Below are 26609 nucleotides of genomic sequence, written 5' to 3' on the forward strand. Positions count from 1 at the left end.
CCCCCGCTTCCTCCTACACTCTCTTGTATCACACTAACCCCTCCCCCACCTCCGATCACTCCGCATCGGGCTGCTCACTCCCACTCGCCCCAAGACTCTGTGGCCCGCGGGCTCCCCCGTGTGCTCATCATGCGCTTTGCGGCGGTCCCCAGGTCCTGAGTGACCTGAAACTAGACCGAGAGCTCTAGCAGGCGACCAGGGAGGTGCGTCTAGAGGACGGCAGGGAACTCTAGAACACTCGCCGCAGCCTGATGGGCCGGCTCCCGGCCTGCAGCAATGCTCCAGCCTTGGGAGAGGGCAAACCTCCGCGCACATTACCGGGTCCCGACCGCGCGGGGGGCTCCTTTAAGGGAGTGGGCGGGGCGATGTCTTATTAGCATACATTAGCATGGCCCTGCCCCGGAGGCGGGCGGGCGCGCGGCTCAGTCCCGCGGAGCGGAGCGGTGCGGGCGCGGAGCCGAGCGAGGCGCGGAGCTGGCTGCTGGCGGGTGCGGGGACCCTCGCCACCCGGCCTGGGAAAGCGGGATGGGACGCCGCCCGCGGGGACCTGGATCCCCCCGGGGACCTGGCCCTCCACGCTCCGGGCCCGGGCTGCCACCGCTGTTGCTTGTGCTGGCGCTGGCGGCCCACGGGGGCTGCGCAGCGCCCGCGCCCCGCGCGGAGGACCTCAGCCTCGGGGTGGTGAGTGTGCGACGCGGGCACGGGACCCTGGGCACCCGGGAGTCGAGTTCCCGGGCGCTCACGAGGTGCAAGGGAGAAGAGAGACTCTCCCTTGTTCTTCTCGGAGAGGTGCGCGAATCCCGGGCCGGGGGTGGGGGGAAGCCCATTTCCAAGGCAGAGAAACTGAGGCTGGGGCTCGGGCTGCGCGAGGCTCACACTTGCAGGTCTAGGAGGATGTGGGTCCCTTTCCCGCTCCGTGCGGTCGTGCGCCACAACCGCGGGCGCCCCGGGGAGGTGGTCGCCCAGTCGGAGCCGGGTCTCTGGTTAAAAGCAGCTCCACAGAGACCTCTGGCGGGGTGACCGGTGTCACAGACGCCCGGAGCGGTGCGCCCCGCGAGCTTCGCGGCCGGAGTGGGAGGTCAGGGGCGCGCACCCCAGGCCGGGGACGCGCCTGTGGGCGTCCGGGAAACCTGGGGTTCCCGAGTTTGCCCCGCCGACGATGTTAGAAGAGCCTCCTGCACCGCGTGCGTGCCGCGACTCCGGCTCCTTCCTCCTCCTCCGGAGCGATCGGCCTTGTCCCGCCGGTGCGGGTGACAACCTCTGCCGTGTCAAGCCCGCTGCTGTCCCCATCCCGCCAACTCCCACTGCCAGAGCTTAGCTGGGCACCCCTGCCTGGGGGCCGGGGCACCGGGTTCTTCCCACCTCTCGTCCACCCTCCTGACTGAAGTCGGGTTTGGAAACCAGCAGGAGAGACCCGGAAGGTTTCGATCAGACTTTATGGCTCCGCAGGCCGGCGAAACCCTCTGCAAAGGCGCGCGCGGTGGATACAGCCCGCTTTCGAGGAGGAGGCCCCGGCCTGGGTTCCCACGATCTGGAGACCCGGCCAGGGGCGGCTTCCTGACTGGCACAAACCAGCCAATCTCCTAATGGGGTCCTGGCAGAGTCAGCTCTCCACGGGTGGTTGGCACTGAGGACTCCTGCACCCTCAGGTCTGGTAGGCAAGGTGTCATGGAGATTTCATTCTGGAGGAGACACTGGGGCGGGAGCGACCCCCCTGTTTGGCAAAACTTGCCCCTGGGGCTAAGAGAGGGGTTGGCTCTGCCACCCCCAGACATCTGAGGTAGCAGTGACCCAGTGCTTTCTCTGCCCACTTGCAGATGTCTGAGGGTCCCCTGAGGTGGCTTCCTCCCACTCCAGTGGTCTCTAAAATAGGGGTTCTTCACATTCCTGATCCTAGGCTTTCATAGCTGGCTCCCCGATGCCACGACCATTGGGACATCCAGACCCAGTTCTGGGTGGGTGACAACAGAGCCCAGACCCCTTCTTCCTTCAGCTCTCAGAGTGTCTCAAAAGGAACTGGTTAGGGAACAGGAGACACTGAGGTAGAATCAGGGTGAGAGAGCCCTTGCCCATCCAAGTTCTTAATCAGGCCCAGTGCACTTAGGAAGTTTGCAGCAGCCAGCCGGACATCGGAGGTTGGGGTGGGGCTGGCTCCTCCCCTGGCACCTGTGGGCCTCATGCGACTTTTCCCCTCCCTTACTGAGTTCCTGAGCACCCCAGGGTCACCAGCCCACTCGTACCCTGAAGATCTCACTAACCAGGGTGCGTGATTCTGGGCTTGCCAGAGGCAACAAAACCCTGTCATCTAATCCTGGGTAAGGCGGGAGGGTGCAGCAGGCAGCCCCCTGACCAGGACAACCTTTCTCGGGTGTGGAAACCGGGTCCTGCTCGCCTCTCCTGTGGTGGTGGTGGTGGGGTCGCCCTCTGGTGGCTCTCTAGGGAATGGCACATAAGAGCTTTGGGTGCAGGGGCACTGAGCGGCAAAAGATGGGCGGGCTTTGGGTGGGAGCTTTGAGATGCCCCTCAGACCGCCCTCTGCGGGCTGTTGAGCGCATTCAGGTCTGGATGCCTCTGAGGAGAAGGACGCCTTTGTGTTTGTGATCAGCCGCTGCCAGACACCGCTGAACCCACGGCTGGGCTGGGAGGGGCTAACGCCTGTGAATAAAGCCCAGAAGAGGCCCCCAATCCCCCTGGAAGGACACCCAGGATGTGGTTCCTCACAGCTCAGCGAGCCTTGTTTTGTTACTCTGCTTCTTGAGTGCTTGCACACAGCAAAGTGTGCAACCCCAGGGAAGGTTCTGGAGAGTGGCATCCTGGCGGCCTTTTCAGCGTCCAGCTGGGTAGCCATGGGGAAGTGGACCGTTTTTCAGACAGCCAGATCAGGCCCCAGGTCGCACACCCTGCAGTTTTCATTCACCACCTGTCTTGGAGAACGTTTCATCCACTGCCTGGCTCTCCAGGTCCTTGCTATCCGGTCACACCCTCATATTTCATTTACAAATGTCATACCACTCAGCCCTGCCTGGCCCTGTAGTGGATACTGTGTTGTCATGTCTCGGCAGCACCAAGCAGTCACGGCCCATGGATGCTAGGGGTCTGCTTGAGAGGTCCCTTCGTGCTGGCGGCTACCCAACCGATCCCAGCAAGTTTCTACTCAGAAGTCTCCTCCCGTTGCAAAGTCTCTCCCGCTGCTGGCACCACACAGCAGGGCACGTTCAGATCTTCATTGTAAATATGCCCACAACTGAGGGCTAGTTGCTGCGGCTAAGGATGGCCACGAATAAACAAAGACCCTGGGGGGTGGGGCCAGTGGTGACAAGTGATGGCAGGGACATAGAGTGTAGGGTTTGCCTGTGCCCCCCTCTTGAAGCCTAAATCACCTTCCTGTGGGGACCTCAGCTCTTACAGCTATCTGCATCTTTTCTGGACCCATGCAGGAATTCTCCCTCATCCCCATAGCTGTGCTCTGGGAATTAGCAGTTGTTCAGTGTGAATCCAAACCAAGGGAGCCAGGTGGTTTGAGCCAGACCTGCTGAGACAGGCACTCATTGCGGCTGCACAGAAACTGAGGCAGGAGGATTGGTATTAAGGCCAACATGGGTTCTAGAGCGACGCTCTTTAGAAGTGGAAAGAAGGCTTAGAGAAATCGTCCTGTAGTTGACCTGCTATGCACAGAGCACTGGCTGCCACCCCTAGTGCCTCCAAATAAGCCAATCGTGGTGGCACACACACACACCTGTGATTCCAGCGCTGGGAAGCGGAGGGAAGAGGTCATCTTTGGCTACACAGAGCTCAAGGCTAGCCCGAGCAATGTGAGACTACTTCTTCAAAAGGACTAATTCTGCCCGTGGTGGTGTAATGTCCCTTTAATCCTATAATCTCAGCGTTCAGGAGGCAGACAGAGGTGGATCTTAAGAGTTCAAGACCTGTCCTATGTGGGGAGTTCCAGGCCAACCATGGCTACCCAGCGAGACACTGTCTCAAGAAAACAGAGGATGAGGCTACATGTTAGTATTAGTTGTTCTTAGTTCAGTGGTTCTCAGCCTGTGGGTCGAGACCCCCTTGGAGGCCGAATGACCCTTTCACAGGGGTCATGTATCAGCTATCCTGCGTATCAGATAATTACATCGTGACTCATAACAGTAGCAAAATTATAGTTATGAAATAACAATGAAAATAATTTTATGGTTGGGGGGGGTGTTTTCCCCAACATAAGGAACTGTATTAAAGCGTCTCAGGAAGGTTGAGAACCGCTGGCTTCGTTATTTTTATTTTTTTTCCTTGCTGTGACCAAGGTAACTTCGAAATGAAAGTGTTTATTGACACAGCCCCAGAGGGGTAGAGGTCACATTAGCAAGGTTGACCCAACAGCTCACCAGCTGCCAGACCAGCTGAGAGCTCATATCTCAGGTGGCAAAGAGCAAACACACTGACTGGGAATGGCAATTCTTTTGACACCTCAAGCCAGGTCTCCAGGGACACACCTCCTGATCCTCCCCAAACAGCATTAACATTTATAATTAATCTCCATTATATTAATCTCCATTAATAATGGAGACCAAGTGTTCCTATGTGTGAGCCTGGTGTGGGGTGGTCACTTTCGTCCGAACCACTGAAGAGGTCATTTGTTTAGCGTGTGAAGGGCCCTGAGTTCTGTCCTAGCACACACACACATACACACACACACACATACACACACACGTACACACGCACACATAGGCAGAATAAGAAACAGATCTCAATGTCCCCTGCTTCATGCTTTGCTTCGGTTTGAGACAGGGTCTCACCGTATAGCCATGGCTAACCCGGAACTCACAGAGGTCTGCCTGACTCTGCTTGTTGAGTGCTGGGCTTAAAGGTATGTGTCACCACACCTGGCCACCCTGTGGATAGCTCATGTGGGACCCTTTTACCTGGACCTGGGCTGGGTCCCACGCTGCTGCTTACCTGCTCTGTGACCCAACAGATCACAGGCCTTCAGTCTTCTTTCCTTTCAAAGGTTGTACTTAGGGAGGGGAAGCTAGGGACGTTCCAGAGGCTTGCAGTGTTCGGGCATTTTCCGGTGAGGACACTGCTGGGTGCCATCGAGGGTGTGTTAGATGCCTTTGGCCTTAGCTATAAACACGGAGCTTTTAGTAACACTTGGCCCTGGATCTGCATACAGGCCAGTGCCGGCACACGTAGGGGAACCATCTCACGCATGCTGGGATGGCTTGCAGAAAAGATGGATGTGTGGTAGGCACACAGCCTGGCATCCCCTCATGGCTCCAAGTCACTCTGGGCCCGTCCCCAGACCCTTCACTCACTGATGCCATGTCCTTTCTAGACTCTGATGCTTAGCTGTTTCCCTACCTCAAAGCCCAACACCTATCCTTCCAGCATGAATGTTCTTCCCAGGGCTCCTTATCTAGACAATCCCGTGTCTATCCAGAACAACTTCCCTGAGCGTCCAGCTAACTGTCCCCTCTGTCACATCCCTCCCTTCCCCTGCAGCAGTTACAGGATAAGCCCAGGGGCCAGACAGCTCCAGCGCCAGCTCTGCACTCACGTGCTGTGTGACTGGGGCTGTGCCCTGACCTCTCTGTGCTTCTCGTCCCTCGTTTGTGAAACAGGGTAACGGTAGAGCACACTTCATGGGGCCGACTTGCACAGTGTCCGCTCTGCTCAAAGGAGAGCAGAAAACAAAACGAAACACAACCCAGCGCCCACCGTCCTGGGGCTTGTGTGGTGCTTCTGCAGTAGGAAGCATTCAGTGGGCCTCAGCTCAGGGTCACTGGAGCTGTTGTCACCAGGACTAAAGCAGGCTGCGACACTGTGCATGGTCTTCCTCTATCCTCTCCTCTATTCTGCCCACTTCTGGACAGATCTGCCCCGGTCTGCCTGGCACTCTTCACAGCCAGCCCATGGCAGGCAGGAATAGGCATGGGATCACTCCGGCTACCTGCTAGGATCTGTCTTTATAAAAGGGCCATGTGGGGGCTGCAGAGAGGTCTACCAGATAAAGTACTGGCCGTGCAAGCATGAGGACCCAAGTTCAACTCCCCAGAACCCATGTTTACAAAGCTGGTCATGGGCCTAGCGAGGTGGCCCAGCAGTTAAGAGCATGTACATTGGACCCACGACCCATATTTGATTCCCAGCTCCTACAACAGGTGACTCACAATTACCTCTAACTATAGCTTCAGGGGATCAGATGCTTCAGGGGATCTGGCTTCTGTGGGCACCTGCACTCATGTACAGGTACCATACACAAACACATTAAAAATATGTACACATTATGTATATATACATATATACGTGTACATTATATATATACATTATATACATATGTGTATATATGATATATACATTATATACATATATACATATGTGATATATATATATATATATATATATATATATATATATATATGCACTTGGCATGGTGGAACATACTTTTATTCCTGGCACTGGGGGATCCCTGGAGCTTTCTGGCCAGACAGTCTTGCCTCTTTTGTGGGCTCCGGGCCTGTGAGAGACCCTGTCTCAAAGGAGCTAAACAGTGCTCCTGAGGGTAACACCCAAAGCTGTCCCCTGGCTTCCGTACGCACACATACCCATTAATAAATAAATGAGTCGTGTATCCCGTGTGCTGTGTAACTGTGGACAGGTTACCCGGCTCATCTGGGCCTCAGTTTCCTCCCCTGTGATTGAGGCTCCCACTGGTGTTGCCCTTACAAGGGCCCGAGGGGCTCGATGGAAAGCAGATAGTAGGTGTGAGGAGTAGGTGGCCCAAGGTGACACTGCCCATGGACTACAGCACCTATGGTCATCATTTATGTATTAGTAATTATCACAAAGTTTATATACATATATTTATACATACATATGTACACACACACCAGGAGCTGCTTCTGCTTCTGACACTGGTTAGAAGGACAAGAATCTGAATTCAGCTTCTGAGCCTCAGTTTCCCTACCTGTGAGATGTGGCGGATAGTATCTGTTTGCCCCCAGCTGGTAGGTCCAATTGGAGAGGGATGAGGAGTGGGTGTAAGCTTAACAGCAGTAGCCCCGGTGCCAGGCAAGCTCCGCAGGCTCCTGGGGCCACAGATGGCACCTGACCAAGGCTGTGGGCAGAGCTGCCCAGGTACTAAGAGACAGTTGGGTAAAGTCAGCACCAGGGGCCTGGGCGGCGGCTGCACTCTATAAATTTGCTAAAATCATCTGAAGGATTTTAACGCTGTATATATTATGCCTCGTTAGAGCTGTAAAAAGATGCACATTGTGTCAAATGGTGATAAACGCAACAGCAAGATGGGGAAGAGGAGGGGGCCCGGCACTCACTCACTCACTCACTCACTGCGTGTTTACATCTGTGCAGGAATCCCTGACTGCCCAGCCAGCTGACTCAGTACTGGTCTGCAGTAATGGTCCCGTTCTCTGTTCTCTGACTGGGCTAAGAGGAAAGGGTATCCGCCCTTGGGGGTGGGACTCCCTTTCTCCTGGCCCCTCCCCCTCCCCAGTGGCCTTCTGGAAGGTTCACCCTGAGCCTCACAGCACCCGCCTGCTGCAGCCTCCGTTGCCCTGGAGACAGCGGGTCTGTCTCCGTGGCGACAGTGGAAGGAGGACCAGGCAGGCAAGCAGAAAGCCAGCGGCCCAGGACAGGGTGTGTGGTCCCCGGCTCTATAGGTATTAGGAGACTGGGGAGAGAAAGAGAGGAGGTCCTACCTCTGGCCACCCTGTTGTAGACATCGAGGTGGGGAGGGGCTTGTACACCTTCAAGGGTAAGAGCTGGTCAGGTGAGGTGACAGGAACTGGCTGGTTGCTGGCTGCAAGGAGCTGGTCAAGGCTGCCTGTTCTGTAGAAATCTTGTCCTCTAGGTGGCTTTTGTCAGCCTAGGCAGCCCTAAGTCCCCTAGGCTAAGCGCCACCTCAGTGGCTCGTTATCCTCATTTGACATTTATTAGTCCCAGATGACAGTGTGAAGCTCTGGGTGTTTGGGGTTCACCCCTGTAGAGATGGATGAGCTCTCACACCCTCTATACTGTGATGATCCATGAATGTTGTCAGAGGCTGCCTCTTGTGAGTCCACCTGAGACCAGCACTGACAATTACCCACCTCCCCAAACCAGTGCCCACTGTAGTCAGCCCCTCTCAGGACTTAGGGCTGTGTGAAACTACTTTGTTGGATATGGGGAGGGAGGAGCTACCAACAGGCAAAAGGTTGAGCTTTCTCTTGGTGGGGGCAGGGCATCTGAGATTGCAGGTGCAGTGTTGCCAGTCCCCAGTTATGTTCTGTTCTAGACAGGATGGCACCAACTGCCATCCCAGCTTAGAGGGAAAAAGAATGACCCTCCTGGAGGAACTCAATCCTCTCTGTTCCCCGTTCATGTTCACTCTTGGGATATGGACCCGTTCTCCCTGAGGTGTTCCACGTATGGGCTGAGGAAGCTGGGGGGGGGGGTTCCCCTGCAAGAGGGAATAGCAGTCATGAGGCCTTGGGACCCTGGTTTGAGCCTGTGAGCTTGACAGTGAGCCTTGAACACACTCTCTCTCTCTCTCTCTCTCTCTCTCTCTCTCTCTCTCTCTCTCTCTCTCTCTGTGTGTGTGTGTGTGTGTGTGTGTGTGTTCTGACACTTGACGATAACCAAAATGTTTTTTTTTTAAAAAATAGTTTTTGAGAGGAGAAGTCAAAACAAGATCTTACCCAAGCTGGCCTCAAACAGAATCCAAAATCGGACAGTAGACAGATCTGGGTCTGCACCCAGGGGTGTGGCTCTTACTTCCAGGCTGCTATGGAGAACGTTGCTCTGTCCTTGAAGGTCCTGCCCTTCACCTTAGAAGCAGGTCTCTGGTATGCCGTACACACTGGCAGCTTCCTGCCTGGCTGCATGGAGGGATTGGAATTTTGAAACAGAGCAACCCCAGCAAGGGTACATGTTATCTGGGGAGGGGACCTGGGAGGCATACTGCTGCTGTATGCAGATTACATCATCCAGGCTGGACCTCCTAAACCATGGTAGCTTACCCCTTGGTTAAGGCCCTGAGGGGTCCTAGTGAGATGAAGGCCAGGTCTCACTATATCCACTGGGCTCCCAAGCAACGGCCATCATTCAACATCATCAGCTAGCCCAGGACACAGAGCCTGAGTGGCATCCTCAGGGCCAGGGAAGGACACGAACAGGTTGATTTATTCTTTAAAGTGTCCATCAAAAAAGAAGCAGGTTACTGGATGTAATGGCGTACAACTTTAATGTCTCTAGGGAGGCAGAATCAGGAGGCTCTCTAAGCTCAGAGCCAACCTATGTAACAAGTTGTGGGCCAATCAGGGCTACATGGTAAAACAGTGTCTCATAAAGAGGGTAAGAGGGTGGGGAGGTGGGGGGGGTGAGCTGCTGGATCCATGGCCCAGTGGTTAAGAGCTATTGGACCTGGGTTCAATTCCCAGTCATCACGTGGGAGGGTTCGAGACCAGCCATAGCTTCAGTTCTGGGCATCTGATGCCCTCTTCTGACCTCTGTGGGCAACCAGCCTGCATGTGGTTACACGTAGACATGCAGGCAAGATAATCCCACACAAAATAAACCACACAATTCTAATTTAGAATAATTTGTAAAGATTTATTATTATTATTTTTTTTGTGAGTACACTGTCACTCTCTTCAGACACAACAGAGGAGGGCATCTGATATCATTACAGATGGTTGTGAGCCACCATGTGATTGCTGGGAATTGAACTCAGGACCTCTGGAAGAATAGTCAGTGCTTTTAACCACTGAGCTACCTCTCCAGCCCCTAGAATAATTTTTTAAAAAGAGTACTTATTGCTCTAAGACCCTGGCTGGGCTCCCAGCCACCCATATTGGAGTCTTTTAGTTTCAGCTCCAAGGTGCTTCCGGTCTCTTGAGGTCAACCTGCATTCACGTACAGAACCCCATAATTAAACTTTTTTGTTGTCTTTTTTTTGTTGTTGTTTTGTTTTTAAAGTCAGGATCTCTCTATGAAGCCCCAGCTGTTCTAGAGCACTCTCTGTATAGATCAGGCTGGCCTTGAACTTTCAGAGATCAGCCTGCTTCTGCTTTCCAAGTGCCAGGATTAAGGACGTGCACCACCACAGTTGGGTAATTCAACATTAAAAAAAAAAAAAAAGTTGAGGAGATCACTTGCATAGCATACGCAAAGCCACGGGTTCTAGCCTTAACGCCACACAAAGCAGGCTTGGTAGTGCATGCCTGTAAGACCATCCTTTGGGCACTGGAAGCAGGAAAGTCAGAGTTCAAGGTCATTTTGGCTACAAGGTTAAGTTTGAAGCCAGATTGGGCTCTGTGAGACCCTGCCTCAAAAGACAGGGGTAGCTGGGTATGGTGGTAGACACATTTAACCTCAGCACATGGAAGGCAGAAGCAGACTGGGATTTTAAGATCAACCTGATATACATAGCCAGCCAAGACTTTACAGTAAGACCTTGTTTCAATGTGTGTGTGTGTGTGTGTGTGTGTGTGTGTGTGTGTGTGTGTTTTTAAATGATATGGAAGGAAATTAGTCTTCCTTCTAATTGGACCTCTGTGTTTGTGCCTTTCTTGAAGAGGAGGGTGATTTTGGCTCAGAGCACCCTGCCCTACCCAACCTTCTGGGTCAGCTAGAGCCAGCCAGATGCAAGCTTCAGGCAGGGTGGTTATCACAATCAGCTTGTGGACTCCAGTGCCATCTGGTGGTTGCTAGCAAATGTTGCTGCTCCACGTGCTCACCCGCCTCTCAGGCATCCAATTTATTATCTGCTTATAACTCAGATCTCAGCACAGGGATGGGGGGGGATGGGGGGGGTTAGGTAGCGGCGACCAGGGGCTCAAGAGGCATTTCCCCTGCGACACTTTTGAGCTTAGGTAGCTCCTCCTCAGGTGGACTCTACCCCAATAACCTCTCACTGTGTTCTGTGTCCCCAGGAGTGGCTAAGCAGGTTTGGCTACCTGCCACCTGCAGATCCGGCAACAGGGCAGCTGCAGACACAGGAGGAACTGTCTAAGGCCATTACTGCCATGCAGCAGTTTGGCGGTCTGGAGACCACTGGCATCCTGGGTCAGTTCTCTGGGAGGCACCAGGAGGCTCCTTGGTTCCATTAAAGCTGTGCTAGCCTGGTTATACCTTTCCTGGCTGCTCAGGGCCCTGAAATTAGCCACTGAGGACTCAGACTGGCTAGAGCCATGGACTTGAATGCTAACTTAACCTGGCTGGGGATAGGTGGGGCTTGAGCCCTGAGGGAGCCCTGGGGTCTTCACTGGGGAGGTAGAGTCAGGCCTACTTACTGACCTGTGTATACTGTACAGATGAGGCCACTCTGGCCCTGATGAAGACCCCTCGCTGCTCCCTTCCGGACCTGCCCCCTGGGGCCCAATTGAGAAGGAAGCGGCAGACTCCGCCACCAACCAAATGGAGCAAGAGGAACCTTTCTTGGAGGTGCGTTGCCTGGGTGGGGACCCCCCACCCCCACCCCCCAGGTTAGCATCTCTCTTAACTTCTGCCCACCCCCCAGGTTAGCGTCTCTCTTAACTTCTGCCATCCTTGGGGCCAGACCAAGTCAGCGAGAATCCCACCCCTGTGTAGACTAAGAGGGTTGGGCAGGCTCTGAGGAATCCATCACCCAGGTCATCTGGAAAGCTGACACTTGCTTGTTACTCCTGGTCTCCTATGAATTCTTCTCCTGGAGACAAGAAAAAGGCAGACAGTAGGGGACATTCAGATCAAGGCGAGGCAACACTCCCCCCACCCAGTGGGAGGTCCAGAAAGGCCTCAGGGACAGCTGGCCTCCACTCTGACCCTGACCCTAGGGTCCGGACATTCCCACGGGACTCACCCCTGGGCCGGGACACTGTGCGTGCGCTCATGTACTACGCCCTCAAAGTCTGGGGTGATATCACACCCTTGAACTTCCACGAGGTAGCGGGCAACACGGCGGACATCCAGATCGACTTCTCCAAGGCTGACCACAATGACGGCTACCCCTTTGATGGCCCCGGTGGCACAGTGGCCCACGCATTCTTCCCCGGTGACCACCACACGGCAGGGGACACCCACTTTGATGATGATGAGTCATGGACCTTTCGTTCCTCAGGTGCGTGGGGGACCGGTCCCGAGTAGGTGGGACCATGAGCCTGGTCAGTCAGTCCCTGTGGGCCCTGCAGCCCCCACAGTCGCAGCCCGAACCTATAAAAGGTAGATGCAGCTGTGACACCAAGAGTCCACACTTAGGCTTAAAGAATTCAGCCCTTCTCCATTCCTAAGCTAGCCACTGGCTGAGACCTGTTGGGCTCTTCTCGTGGCACCGGTCCACAAGGTGTCTGCAGTCAGCTTGGCAAACCTGGCTAGTTCCCTGCCCAGTGCACAGGAGCTCAAACCTCTCGCATAGGGTGTAGGGGTTGACACCACTGTATTTGAGCCTGGAAAATTCTCCTAATCTGGGATGTCACCACTATGGCCTGGCCATAGCATGAAAACATAAGAGACCCCTGGGAAACTCCTTCCAGCCACACAGGGAGCCCAGCATAGTCTCATAGACACAGCACTCATCTGCCTAACTTGAGCCCCCAGCACAGCCAGGATGCAGACCCTCCCTAAGCTCTGTATTCCAGTGCCGCCATTAGCAAGGAGTTCCGGTCCTCCTTTGCTCATGCAGTTTCTGGGTCCTCAGATGCCCACGGGATGGACCTGTTTGCAGTGGCTGTCCATGAGTTTGGTCATGCCATCGGTCTGAGCCATGTCGCCGCCCCAAGCTCCATCATGCAGCCGTACTACCAGGGCCCTGTGGGTGACCCGCTACGCTACGGGCTCCCCTACGAGGACAGGGTGCGTGTCTGGCAGTTGTACGGTGAGTGTCCCCGAAGTCCAGTGTGGACCACGTGGGAGGGAGGGCTAGGAACAAATGCCCCAGGTAGTTAGAAGCTCTGTTCATCTTAGTCCAGAACACTGTGGGCACATGGTGTCTACTGAGGATGGGACAGAGAGAGGAGAGAAGCACAGGGCGTGGGACACAGGCCTCTCTGCCTTCTAGTACTGATGCCTCTGGAACTTAGAGCCCTGGGGATTTCACATCTGTTCCTCAAAGGTTTGAAGGGTCTCGGCAGCACAGAAAATGGACCCATACCTACTGGGCATGTGCAAAATTAACCATCTAATCATATAACTACGGGAGGACCAGTAGCCATGGGGTTGGCCCAGGTCCAGCAGCTTGTCCTAGATAGCTCATAAGCTTGATTATCCCTACAGGATCAAGGACAGGAGCATTTTGCCCAGGATAGCCCATAAGAGTGTGAAGATATCCCTATAGAACCAAAAGTCAAGCACGTTGCCCAGAGTAGCCCACAGGACCAAGAAGCAAGGTAGCTTGCCAGGGTAGAGCTCTGACAGCGAGAGGCAGGCAGCTTGCCTGGAATAGCTCCACAGAAATGTTAACAGCCAAAATGGGAACAGGGTCTGGCCCAGGTCCACTCCCATGACACATCAGAAAGTAAAGAGAGGTGTCTCTGTCCCCGTGCCCATCTGGAAGATGATGTCGTGGGAGGAAGGATGTTTGGAATACAGAAACATCATTCTGCCCTAGTAGAGACAACCTACCACCTCCAGCCTCACCCTGCACCTCCCTAACCTTGTTCCAAGCCCCTCCCACTCCCCAACCCCATCTGAGGGGGAGTTTTATTGTTTTGTTCTTTAAGGTGGTGGTGCTTTGTTTGTTTTTGCCCAATTGTCTTTTTTTTTTTTTTTTTTTTTTTTTTAAATTTGTTTGTGTACCACATGCCTGCAGGTCTCCACAGAGGTCAGAAGAGGGCACCAGAGCCTCTGGAACTACAGTTACAGGCAGTTTGTGAGCCACCGTGTGGATGCTGGGAACCTAACCCAGGTCCTTTGCAAGGGTAGCAAGTGCCTGTATCCAGCAAGCTACCTCTCCAGCTTTGTGTGTGACTTTTCTTTTTATGAATGGGAATTTTTTGCCTGCATGTATGTCTGTGTACCACATGCATGCCCGGTGCCCGGGGGATGTCAGGAAAGGGCATTGGATTCCCTGGAACTGGAGTTACAAGATATTGTAAGATGTGTGGGTGCTGGGAACCGAACCCAGGTCCTCTGCAAAAGCAGTCAGTGTACTGAACGGCTAAGCCATCTCTCTAGCTCCTGTGTGCTGTTTGCAATGCAGTAAAATTCCCTTTCTCCAAGGGTGCACACATGTTAGGCTGGCACGATCAGCTTTCTGCAAGCACCACCCGATCTAGCTCCAAAACTCTCACTATCTTAAAATAGCCCCCAAGGAGAGCTGTCTCTTAGGATTGCCTGACGTGAGACACTCTGGGGGGAAATGGAGCCGTACAGAATGAGGCCTTCTGTAGCAGGGCCCTCGGAAAGGCGGTGCGGACTAGGGGCCTCCACTGAACAGTCTTTCTGTCTCCATAGGTGTGCGGGAATCCGTGTCCCCTACTGCCCAGGGTTTGTTCCCCCCACCCCCAAGTGTGGGGTTTTCAAGATTTCTCTCTCAGAGAAAGAGAGATCGGGCCCCTTTTCATCACTAAACAAGCCTAGCACTGAACACTGGGTCACTTCCCTGCCAGGCTGTTGTGACTGTGACAAGCGCTGTGGACACTGCTGCGGATTCTCGTAGCTCTCCTGGCTTCCGGCTTTCCGTGGTATCCACCCAGGAGTGTGGTGGTTAGGGGTGCTGATGCACAGGGTGAGCTCTTGGGGGCAGAGCATAGTTCACAGGCGTGCTGTGGTGGTCTGCCCCACCTCGACAGCCAGTCAGCTAAATAGAAATGCCAGGAAACCACCTGTCAGTCTCACGGCCAAGCCCTGTGCCCAGGGTCCTCGGAAAGGCGGTGCGGGCTAGGAGCCTCCACTGAACAGTCTTTCTGTCTCCATAGGTGTGCGGGAATCCGTGTCCCCTACTGCCCAGCTGGATACCCCAGAGCCCGAGGAACCACCCCTCCTGCCAGAACCTCCCAACAATCGGTCTAGCACTCCGTAAGTCATGTCATTGTCACTATACCTTGGCCAGCCTGTCCTTGTCCAGTGCTGTCCCTTCTAGGCACATAATACCCCAAGATAGCCCAGGATCCTGGGGAAGAAGGCACTGTCACACGTGCTGACTGGCTCTGGGGGAAACTTTTTCTCTTAAACTTCTCAGTAGGAGATGGGAGAGGGGAGAGGAGCTGTTACCTCCCCCCCCCCGCCCCCCATGGAACTACAGTGAATCTCATTCCTTCCTCTCCTATAGCCTGGTTCACTAACCCCAGGACCTTGATCTTACAGCCGGGTGGCTGGTCCGCCACCAGCGTTTGTTTGGGGTATGGAGGTCACAGGGTTAGTGCATTTTGGCTGAGAGCTGAGCTTATCCATTCAGTCTCCTGTCCCCTGTCCCCCATACCGTGTGTCCCCCATTGCCACCCCCCTCCCCCCACACACACACATCCATACCCTGTCCCTGTGGCTGGGGCTGTCAGCACAGTAGCTGGGTTCCCCAATAGAAAGACTCAGTTAAGATTTCCCACGGTCACAGCCTTTTGTTACTGTCCCTTCTCTTCCCTGACCCCACACCCCACGCCCCTGCCTCTTTGATGTGCCCACTCACATTTTGGGCTTCTGTTTCTGGTTTCTGTGATGGATGGCACTACGCTTGGCTTAGCTGTATGTACCATGAACTGTCTTTGCAATCAAAGGATTGCTCTACTTGTTCTAGGTTGGTTGGTGGTTGGTTTGGTTTGGTTTGGTTTGGGGCATTGGAGGGGGACAGGACAATGCCTTTGTCTGTAGCTCAGGCTGGTCTTGAACTGCTGCAATTTTTCTGACTTAGCCTCCAAGGGCTGGGATTGTAGACAGGAGTAAATATACTCGGCCTACCATTATTTCCTATTTGTCCAAGGTGTGTGTGTGTGTGTGTGGGTGTGTGTGTGTGTTTGTGTGTTTCCTGTGTTGGGGCTCTGTGTGTGCATACAAGGTAAGTGTCCTGAGATGTACCCCAAACCCTGGGTTATTTTGTTTGGTTGGTACTTTCCGTTTGGTTTGGTTTTGAGATAGGGTCTCATCTATCCCAGGCTGGCTTCAAACGCTCTGTGTAGCTTAGGATGAAGACAGCCTCCCGCCTCCTGCCTCTAGTTTCCAAGTGTGGGGATTACAGGCATGTACCACTAGCCCAGGACTCTGCAGTACTGGGAATCGAATCCTGGACTTTATGCATGCTAGGCAAATACTCAACTTCCTGAGCTACATCCCCAGCCTGTGATGGTTATGTGCGCATGTGTATATGTGTATGTGTATATACATATACACACATATAAAAGATATTAGTGTGTATATGTATACACACAGATCTATTAGTGTATATATATACAAACACATACACATATATATTAGTGTGTATATGTATATAGAATATATATTAATATATATTATTGTGCATATATATATATATATATATATATATGCACACACACATACATATATGTCTTTGGTGTAGTGTAGGTTGTGAGCACACACATACCACAGTGTGTGCAGAGGTCTGAGGATAGCTCGCAGGAATGATTTCTCTCCTTCTACCATATTGACTCTAGAGAGTGAATTCTTGTTATTAGGCATGACAGCGAGTACTTTAATGAATTGAGCCACCTCACTCACCCCATGTTGATTCTTTTCAGATAGGATTTTGCCATGTCATCCTGGCTGGCCTGGAACTTGCTACATAGCATAGGCCAGCCTCAAACGCATGTACATCCTGCCTCTGCCTCCCAAATGCTGGCGTTTAGGCATAAGCCACCACTCGCTTGGTTTTTTCTTTATGTGATAACTGAACCCTGGACCTTGCATGTTTTGGACATTCTATAACTGAGCTATATCCCCTCGAGAGTCACTTTTCTCTTACTGGCCCCTTCCCTGCCCAAGGGTTCTGCACCTTGTCGGAGCTTGAGTTTCCTTACAAATGTGCATACCGCTGTGTGGCTCTGCAAGGCTTTCCTAGGAAGCCCTCTGTGGCAGAGCCTAAGGACAGGCTGCCTCTCAGCAAATGCCCTCAGGTCTCCATCAGGCTCCCCCTCTGCTGTCAGTCACCTCTGCTGGCTCCTACCCATGGCTCTACTCTCAGTCCCCTTTGTATAGACCAGTGCTCTGGGAATCCACGCTTGCACACTTAGCTCTGTGGTAGACAGGACCCACTCAGCCTCTGAAGTGTGACACTGACTCGCGTGCAGTGGGCATCAGTGAACACTCACCCCAACCCTTACCCACCGGGCTCTACATGCTGAGACTCTTACCTACCTGGGAAACTGAGAAGGCATTCTGACTTCTTAGTCTCTTTGTGGATATATGTACTACAGAGACCAGAGGCATTGAATCTGCTGGAGCTGGAGTAGCAGACTGTTCTGGGCCACCTGATATGGGTGCTAGGAACTGACCGGGGTCCTCTGCCAAGGCAGAATATACTTGGTCGGTTAGTTGGTTGGTTTTGAGACAAGATCTATTTTACTATGTAGCTATGGCTGTCCTGGAATTCACTATGTAGACCATGCTGGCCTTGAACTCACAGAGATCCACCTGCCTCTGCCTCCTGAGTTGCTAGGATTAAAGGTGTTTCCCCCCACCCCCATGTTCAGCTAGCAGAAAATACCCTTAAACACTGTGCCATTTCTCCAGCTCCTTGTCATGCATGCTCACTCTGCTGTATGTGGCTCTGTAAGTAGTTAACTGGGAAGCCCTATTTCAGACAAATTCTAACTGGAGCCCAGTTTATACGACTTCCTAGGGAGTTATAGAACATTTCTTAATCCTCCATAAGGCCCCACAGCAGACCAAAGAAAAGATTCTAGTCTAGCCTAATGAGTTTTCTGGGCCTACTCAGAGGTGAGAGGATAAGGATTACTTACAAGAGGATGGGCAGCTACATTACTGGAAAGCCCACCCAGCCTGGGTGAGATCTCAAAACAGCATCCTTGGGAACTGTGTGATTGGCAGGTAGCTCAGCCAATTGGAGAGGCTTCTCTCCCCCAGCCATCTTCCATAACTTTAGGAAGGGGACCTCTGAATCTTGTAAGTTTCAGGAACTTCCTGTGACTTGGGACCTTTGTTTCCTTCTAAATAGCAAGGACCATCCCTCCTAGGAAGGTTTTGAATGTTTTTTTATTCCCAGGCCATTGTAACCTAACACCCAAGCTGACAGGACCTGGATGATCTTCCTGCCTCAACCTCCAGAGTAAAGGATTATAGGCATGGTGTGTCCACAAACCTGAGTTAAACGCACATTCTTTGCCCCTTTTTTTTTTTTTGTCACTGTTATTGGTTTCTTTTGGGGTGTTGATGTTATTGTCTGGTGTTTCAGGTTTGGGGGAGTTGGCTTTGTTGTTTTGAGCCATTCTTGTATAGCCTGGGCTATACTCACAAAGTAACTTGTAGTCTTCTTGGGCCTTAGTTCTAATTGACCTTGTTTGCCTGGTAGTCACTGGCTACCTTGTGGACACAGGGTTGTTGTGGGGCCTTCCAGGATGCTCACCCCCCATGATTCTGGCAGGAGTAGCTCATCCAGCTGCTTGGGTTGGGTGTTCTCCCCCTCAGCCCGTGTCACATTCTGCCCTGCAGGCCCCAGAAGGATGTACCTCATCGGTGCACTGCCCACTTTGATGCCGTGGCCCAGATTCGTGGCGAAGCCTTCTTCTTCAAAGGTAACCCTGGGGTGCCGTGGAATGGAAGGTCGGATGCCTGTAGCCACAGCAGGCTGTGGTAGCCACCTTCCCTTTCCTCACCCAGGCAAGTATTTCTGGAGGCTGACCCGGGACCGACACTTGGTATCCCTGCAGCCCGCTCAAATGCATCGCTTCTGGCGGGGCCTGCCGCTGCACCTAGACAGCGTGGACGCGGTGTATGAGCGTACCAGTGACCACAAGATTGTCTTCTTCAAAGGTGAGTGAGCTGCCTCCACGTGTGTGCCACAGCTTGCCCTGGCCTCCCTCGGTATAGTCTGACCTCCCTCAGCCTCCGCTGCACCCTGCCAAGCTGGAGCCACTAATCTGAGGGCAGCTGAACTCATTGGGTGTGTGTATTGTCGGCTACTGGAGGCTCATCCTGTAGGGGGCGCTGTAGGCACACAGTAAGCCAAAAGAGGAAACTCTCTTCCCAGGGGATGCAGGTGGACGTCTGATGTTGGGAGGGATGGAAATTCCTACACAGAGGAAGGAGTTTATTTGAAGCAGTGTTAGAGCCTGGGGTAGCCCAAGGTTCTCATCTAACCCCCACCTATGCCTCTTCTGCCCAGCTACTGGCTGTCGGCATCTTTATTTACCAATCACAGTTAACTGGGGGGCAGGGTCACTCAGCTAGAGTCTCTCATCTCTGGGGCAGCCAGTTTTGGGGACCAGATTAGCATTAGAATACAAGCAGCACCAGTCCAGCCCACTACAGAGCTGAGAAGCCAAAGCCAATGAGAACACAGCACAGCGACTGTACATTTCATCCCTAGACACCCACTCTGGTGTGACCAGGGTCTCCAATCTAGAACATTCATTCCTTCAGGCCTTTAGCATCTACCCCAGGCTCCATCCCTCATATGATTAGAAATGTCCCCCACAGGTGTCCTGATCCATTCTGTTTGGTGGTAGTCTGGACATGGTGTAAACACAGGCTTATGATATTGCCATCTCCAGCCTATAGTTACCAGGAAGCCCTGGAAATAGCCAAGAGTTACCTGAGCATCTCACCCTGGGTCCATCCCACACACTGGTACCCCTGGATGGGAGCCAGTCTGCTCCCCTAATGCTGCCTTGCTCCAGCCAGCATATCTCTCTTTGTTCCCTCTGAGCCCAAGGTTCTTCAGCGTCTTAGTTCAGTGTCTCACAGAGACACCTGCATCTCCCTTGTAATAGCGTATGGTGCTCCATGCCTTGAATCTTTTTTTGTTGTTGTTGTTTTTCGAGACAGGGTTTCTCTGTGTAGTCCTGGCTATCCTGGAACTCACTCTGTAGACCAGGCTGGCCTGAAATTTAGAAATCTGCCGCCTCTGCCTCCCAAGTGCTGGGATTAAAGGCGTGCACCACCACTGCCCAGCTCATGCCTTGAATCTTAACGTTCAGATAAGGGAGGCAGGTGGATCAGAAGTTCAAGGTCATCCCTGGGCTACAGAGTGAGTTTGAGACTGTCCTGGGTAACATGAAACCCTGTCTTTAAAAGAGTTTAAGATTATTATTTGATGTAGAGTAAGATAGGTTATTTGATTAAATATATTATATATATATTAAATATATATATATATTTATGGAGCAGGGTAACAGGTATCTTGGTTCCTTGTCTCTAAGTGGCTGTCAGAAGAGGACCTGATTCTCAGGCACTGGTTATCTGAATGACCCGCACCAAGCAAATAGTAGGTGCCCAATAAATGTCAGACGTGATGAGGTGGGGTTACTACCTTGTCCTGCCACCTGGGTGAAGGTGGGGGGGACATTGGGAGAAGTCAAGACCGGAGCCTTTGCCGCAGCCCATGGCTCTTTCTCTCACCACCAGGAGACAGATACTGGGTGTTTAAGGACAACAACGTAGAGGAAGGGTACCCGCGACCCGTCTCCGACTTCAGCCTCCCGCCAGGTGGCATCGATGCCGTCTTCTCCTGGGCCCACAATGACAGGACTTATTTCTTTAAGGACCAGCTATACTGGCGCTATGATGATCACACACGGCGCATGGACCCTGGCTACCCTGCCCAGGGCCCCCTGTGGAGAGGTGTCCCCAGCATGCTGGATGATGCCATGCGCTGGTCTGATGGTGAGCACCAGATGGGGGAAGGGGGCAGTGCTGTCTTATATGTAGATGGGGGTTTGGGGATGGGATTCCCTGACCTACTGTATACCCCACACTTCCATGTGTGAGAGCTCTGAGCGGTCCAGGACCTCACCTCTCTGGCTTTGCTCCCTCCCTCCCTCCCTCTATCCACATCAACCTGCTTTTCATTCCCCAAACGCACTGGACTTTCAGCCTTTGTATATTTTCCTAAGAGCTCACACACACACACACACACACACACACACACACACACACACACACTACTAAAAGAGATGCTCACAGAACAGATGCCAGGTAAACTCTGGCAAAGAAGAGTAGAGGCTGACAATCGATCTGTGTCCCACAGTCTCCTCCAGCTGTCCAGATCAGCCCCATGCTTCTGACAGGTGTGGCCCACGCATCCTGTCTAAGATGTCTTAAGCCTGCTCCCCACCCAACCCCCCCCCACCCGACCCAAGCTCTGTACTCAGCCAAGCATCCCATACACGGCGGCAGGGCCCCTCTGCCCACCCCGTGATTGAGGCTGCAGCTCAGTCTTCCTCCTCCTCCCCTCATGCAGGTGCATCCTATTTCTTCCGAGGCCAGGAATACTGGAAAGTGCTGGATGGTGAGCTGGAGGCAGCCCCCGGGTACCCACAGTCTACAGCCCGGGACTGGCTGGTATGCGGCGAGCCACTGGTGGATGCAGAGGATGTAGGGCCCGGACCCCAGGGCCGTAGCGGGGCCCAGGATGGTCTGGCAGTGTGTTCCTGCACTTCAGCCGCACACAGGTCGACAGTGCCATCTCTGCTGCTGCTGACGCCACTGCTGTGGGGCCTGTGGACTTCAGTCTCTGCCAAGGCATCCTGAGGGCAGTTGCAGATCAAGGAGCCGGCGTTGCAGTGCTGGCGTTGCAGATCAAGGAGCCGGGGGTGGGGGGGGAGGCAGGGACACACTGGCCGGTTGTCAGCAGGACTTGTGCTCCAAGCCTTGGTCCCTCGCTCCTTCCTTTCTCCTTCCTTCCACTGAACCCCGGGGTGCTGTGCCATCTGCTGGAGTGGTCTCCAGCTGGGACAGGACGTCCCACCAAGCAGCATCCATGCACGCCTTTCCTACCTGGAGCAGCCTTAGGCAGTACTCCGTCCCTCTTCTCTGCACATCACACTGCTTAGCTGCACCTTGCGGAGCTGCCCAAGCCCAGCTGTCACAACCCCAGGATGCCTCATCTGTACCTGAGAGGCTCTGACGGCATCTGCACGTGGGATGATGGGGACAAACGGGGGCTTCCTTGTGGTGTCCATGGGGGCCACCGTGCCTTGTTTCGCAAGTGAGAGAGTTGATGCCCCGATGGGGAACAGAGCGGGAGAAGGGCACCTACCCAGAAGTCTGATCTACTGCCGTTTGCAGCAGCCAGCGCCGTTTCTGCTAATACAGGGGACCAGTCACACTCAGGATCTGCCCACAGGTACCCAGATGCTGGCCAGGCGCCTTGCTCCTACCATCAGGAGCATGGCCATCTCTCCTCATCCTAGACAGGCTAGACATAGAGGCTGTGTCCTGTTAGTCTCCCTCTCTGTGGCCAGGAGAGCATCGTGGGTCTCCCTCGGGTGCTGTTGATTGGGGGGTAGGGGTGCCTATAGGGATAGCTCTTCCCTCTCTGTGGCCAGGAGAGCATTGTGGGTCTCCCTCGGGTGCTGTTGATTGGGGGGTAGGGGTGCCTATAGGGATAGCTCTTCATCTGTCAGTACCCATTGCTTCAGCAAGATGTCCCATATAGTTCTGGACTAAGAACCCTGCAGCTTAGACTCGCAGCTGTCCCCTCCCCAGCTGCGGAGAGGCTTCTAACACCTAGAATAAAAGCCGGTGTTCAGTTGGGGGAAGAAGGATGGTCAGTGGAGCACAGGATGATAGCGAGTGGGGAACTGCAGGGATAATAGTGCCAGGGTCCTTAGGCGTCCTGACAGAGTCACGCCTGACTTGCTGCAGATGTAGGAGCTGTGCACGAATTGCTGCTCTGGGTGACAAACCCCCATGGTCCAGAAAGGGCTCTGAGCAAGGACTGAGGTAGAACCCAAGATGGGGTGATGAGCTCCAGGAAGGAACCGCCAAGTTCAAAAGTTCTGGGACGAGACGGACCCACCCATGTAGGCTTGGCTGTAGGGCACGAGATGAAAATTAGTGAAAATCACACACATACACACACCCCCTCCCCCTCCCCAACTGGCCCGGTCCCATCTCAGGTAAGAAAGGCTTCTACATACCCCAGGCCAGGTTTGAGTGTTGTCAGGATGAGCGGGGCCTGGGTTTCTACCCTTTTCCCTTTCCCAAGCCTGGCCACACCCTCCACCTACCTGTCCGACTAGGCAGGACAGAGTTAGAGGTGTGTGTGGAGGGTGAGGTTTCCCTGTCATGGAAGCCACCCCACTCTGCCCTTCTATCAAAGCACGTTCCTATGCTGTCCCATGTTGTCCACCAGCCTACAGGACACAGCTGTCCTGTACAGTCACAGGGAAGGTCCAAAAGTCTTTGTCACATAGCACTGAAAGCCAGGCCGGCAGGCTGGAGCTGTCTAGATGCTGGTGTCTCACTCATTTTAAAACCCAAACTCTTAATAAAAATTTTGTACACTGGACAGGTTGACAGTTTGGTGGTAAGGTCTGATCTCCTGTACAAACCCCTCCCCCACCACCATCACCCAAAAAGTTCTCTGTACCTCTGGTCTTGGGTCAAATGGTCAACGGGAACAGAGTGAGATGCCCTCCCTTCCCCTGCCTGTCTCCATTGCTGCAGTCTGGGGTCTCTCAGGGAGAGCAGAGCAGGTAGGCGCTAATAATACACAGGCTCCTGCAGCTGGACAGGAGGCTCTGCTGGGCCCTTGTGTTTTATGTTGCTGCTGCACAGCCCTCACAGGGGCTTCAGGAAGAAAATAAGAGCATCTGCCCCACCCCCAGGTTGTTGGATATGATGCAGACTCTGCGCGCACACTGTCCCATGCTTCTATGTACTCACACTGTTGCTGTCTTGAGACACACCAGAAGAGGGCATCGGATCCCATTACAGATGGTTGTGAGCCACCACGCGGTTGCTGGGAATTGAACTCAGGACCTCTGGAAGAGCAGTCAGTGCTCTCAACTGCTGAGCCATCTGTCTAGCCCCAGGCCATCATATTTTGAGGCTCCCTTGTCATTGTTGTTGTCTTCATGTGTCCCGGTCACATCCTCTCCATGCAAAAAGCTAACCCGGTGCCCCGTCTCCCACTCTGCTGACTTCTACCCAGGCTCTGCTGCCTGGTCTCTCCTGACCCCTGCATGTCCTGATCGACCTACCTGAAGCTTCCGGAGACCACATTCAGCTCCTGTCCTGCAGCAACCTCCGTTGTGATACCACATGGCGTCCCTTTCTAGACAAATTGCAGCTAAACACAGATTCCTCTCGTCATTCTGACTGCTGTGGTCTGTGAGTCCTGTGCTGAGCTGGCCCTCCTGTGACCATGGTGCAACTCCAGGAAGGAGGTCTGAGGACTCACACCACCCTGAGTACCTAACAAGGGTAGTCATGGGCTCTCGAGCCTTACAAGCAAACACGTGCTCTGTGTATGGGAAGAAGGTCAAGGAACCCCTGTGTGGCTTCTAGAGCGAGGTCAGAGCCAGCCCAACTCCCATTTTACAGCAAGGCTTAGTGTCTTTATCTGACCTGTCGCTGGTTTCCATGTTGCTGGTGGCTGGGAGTCCACTCAGGGCCTGTATATCATCTCCTCAAGGTTCAGAGTTCTCTCAATCACCTTCCCATACCTGCCTGCCTGCCCCTTTCCATTCCTGCAGCCAGGGGTCTCCCAGGGAGAGCAGAACAGGGAGGTGCAAAAGCATGGGCTCCTGCCAGGTTGTGATCACCAGCTGGACAGGAGGATGCCCTGTGTTTTATGATGTTGCTGCACGCCTCTCTGTACAAGCCAGGCAGGGGGTACTGTGAGTCCTTCAATGTACCATCCTGGGCTGGCAAGACTATTCAGTGTAAAGGCACCTGCCACCGAGCCCGAGGACTTGAGTTCAGGACCCCCATGATGGAAGGAGAGAGCAAACTCCTCCATGCTGACCTAGGACCTTCATACATGTTGCATGGGGCACATTACCACACCCACACAAGATAAATGGCGTGATTTTTTTTCTTGTTAAAAGGCACCATCCTACAAGGTACCATGGTACATGCTCATCGCTTGGAAGCAGAGGCAGGTGGCTCTCTGTGAGCTCTGAGTCAACACTGGCTGCGTAGGGAGTTCAGTTGAGTTGGGGCTCAACACTGGCTGCGTAGGGAGTTCAGTTGAGTCGGGGTTCAGTTGAGTTGGGGCTACATAGAGAGACCCTGTCTTTAACCAAAAACAAAATAAACCCACCATCCCACAGGCCATGTTTCACATTCTCTCCTAGCCCTAAACAATCCCAGCCCTATTTCCTTGGGATCGGTATGCCAACTTGAAGGGCTGGGGTGGCACAATGTAGCCTTTAATATACTGGAAGGTAGGCTCTCATGCCAAGCCAAGCAAATGCATCAGGGACGAGACCAGGGCCACACTGCCTGGATCACCCCAAGAACTGCCACAGTTAGCAGCTTGCATGCTCGAGGCACTGCAAAAACACACTCACCTGAATCCTGGAGCAACCCAGAAGAGAGTAGAGGCAGCTACTTCCTGTTCCAGATGAGGGAACTGAGAGCCAATGGGCAGCAAGTTTGTAAAACCTGGAACACAGTGGATGCCTGACCTGCAGGCTCAGGGCCCGCTCCCTGCTGCCCAGGCCCCATGCAGGTTAGCTCTTGAGTGAGAACATACCATGCTGGGTGCCCGGGACACTGGCATCATCTTCTAGGGCTGTCCCTGCAAGAGCCTCTTCCCTAGCCCCAGGGTCTCAGCTGTGGCTGAAGTGTTCTCTGTGGGCCTGTGTCTCCAGGTGTCTCAGTCTCTCCTGTTGCTGTCTCCTTCTTCATCTGTTCCAGTCCATGGCTTCCTCCCTGTCTCTATCTTAGAACCTCCTGCATATCGGTATCTAGAGCAGCAGTTCTCAGCCTTCCTAATGTGGAGACGCTTTAACGCAGTTCCTCGTGTTGTGGTGACCGCCCCCACCCCCAAACATAAACTTATTTTTGTTGCTACTTCAGAACTGTAATTTTGCTACTATTATGAATCATAATGTAAATATCTGACATGCAGGATATCTGATATACCATCCCCAATGGGGTCTTGACCTACAGAGAACCACTGGTCTAGACCATTGTAGAGCTGGTAACCCTGGTTATTGTCTTCATCGACTCCTCTATACTGGAGTCCCTGTTTGGCCTGGACATCCGATACCTTTCCCAGCATTCAGTTCTTCACTCAACAAACATTATTAAAACCAGGCAGAATATAATGAGTAGACTGTATACGCGTATATAATTCCCAAGTTTTATGTTTGTTACCAGTCAGCTAACTGAGCTAGGCTCCGGCACTCCCCAACTCTTGACTGCCCAGGGATTGGTAGCTCGGCTGAAGGGCCCAGAAGCTTATAGCTACAAGCTCTGAGAAGCCTATGGTTCCTGTTGTCAAAGTCAAAATACTCACGGCTCCCTGTTAGCTAGGAGTCTATTGCTCCATTTTCACCGGTGGCCCCAGCAGATGGCAGCAGCAGGTGAGCAGTAGGCAGGGGAGTTTCATCTGTGACAACAACACATCATAGCTCTCAGCAGCCAGTGTGGCCACAGGTCTCTGGCCTAGGATGGCCCTTTCAGCTTGATGGCTCCCAGGAAGTCTTGGCAGCAGTTTTTCCCTCTCTGGTTTTCCCCATAATCTTCAGCCTCAACTCTCTGCCTTCTCTTACCCCAATTCC

General features: G+C 53.3%; 1 protein-coding gene across 2 annotated transcripts; it reads left to right on the forward strand.

The window, feature by feature from the left end:
• Window positions 1-426: 426 nt before the first annotated feature.
• Window positions 427-23383, forward strand: Mmp17 (matrix metallopeptidase 17). Of its 2 annotated transcripts, none has more exons than XM_076923006.1 (10): window positions 427-789; window positions 10923-11055; window positions 11304-11433; window positions 11805-12088; window positions 12665-12841; window positions 14883-14982; window positions 18583-18665; window positions 18751-18903; window positions 20497-20754; window positions 21332-23383. In XM_076923006.1, the coding sequence occupies exons 1-10, from the start codon at window positions 526-528 to the stop codon at window positions 21619-21621; spliced, it is 1872 nt and encodes a 623-aa protein (XP_076779121.1). In that variant the 5' UTR covers window positions 427-525; the 3' UTR covers window positions 21622-23383. The 2 variants fall into 2 exon arrangements, with proteins under 2 accessions (XP_076779121.1, XP_076779122.1); XM_076923007.1 differs by having other exon boundaries at window positions 427-681.
• Window positions 23384-26609: the final 3226 nt, after the last annotated feature.

The sequence above is a fragment of the Arvicanthis niloticus genome, chromosome 24 (assembly GCF_011762505.2).
Source record: "Arvicanthis niloticus isolate mArvNil1 chromosome 24, mArvNil1.pat.X, whole genome shotgun sequence".
Taxonomy (NCBI): domain Eukaryota; kingdom Metazoa; phylum Chordata; class Mammalia; order Rodentia; family Muridae; genus Arvicanthis; species Arvicanthis niloticus.

Excerpts from the sequence above, each read along its gene's own strand:
- Mmp17 (XM_076923006.1), top strand. The coding sequence starts at position 526 with ATGGGACGCCGCCCGCGGGGACCTGGATCCCCCCGGGGACCTGGCCCT. Across the intron at positions 14,983-18,582 it reads AACAATCGGTCTAGCACTCC|GCCCCAGAAGGATGTACCTC; the intron begins GTAAGTCATGTC and ends TCTGCCCTGCAG. Across the intron at positions 20,755-21,331 it reads TGCCATGCGCTGGTCTGATG|GTGCATCCTATTTCTTCCGA; the intron begins GTGAGCACCAGA and ends CCCCTCATGCAG.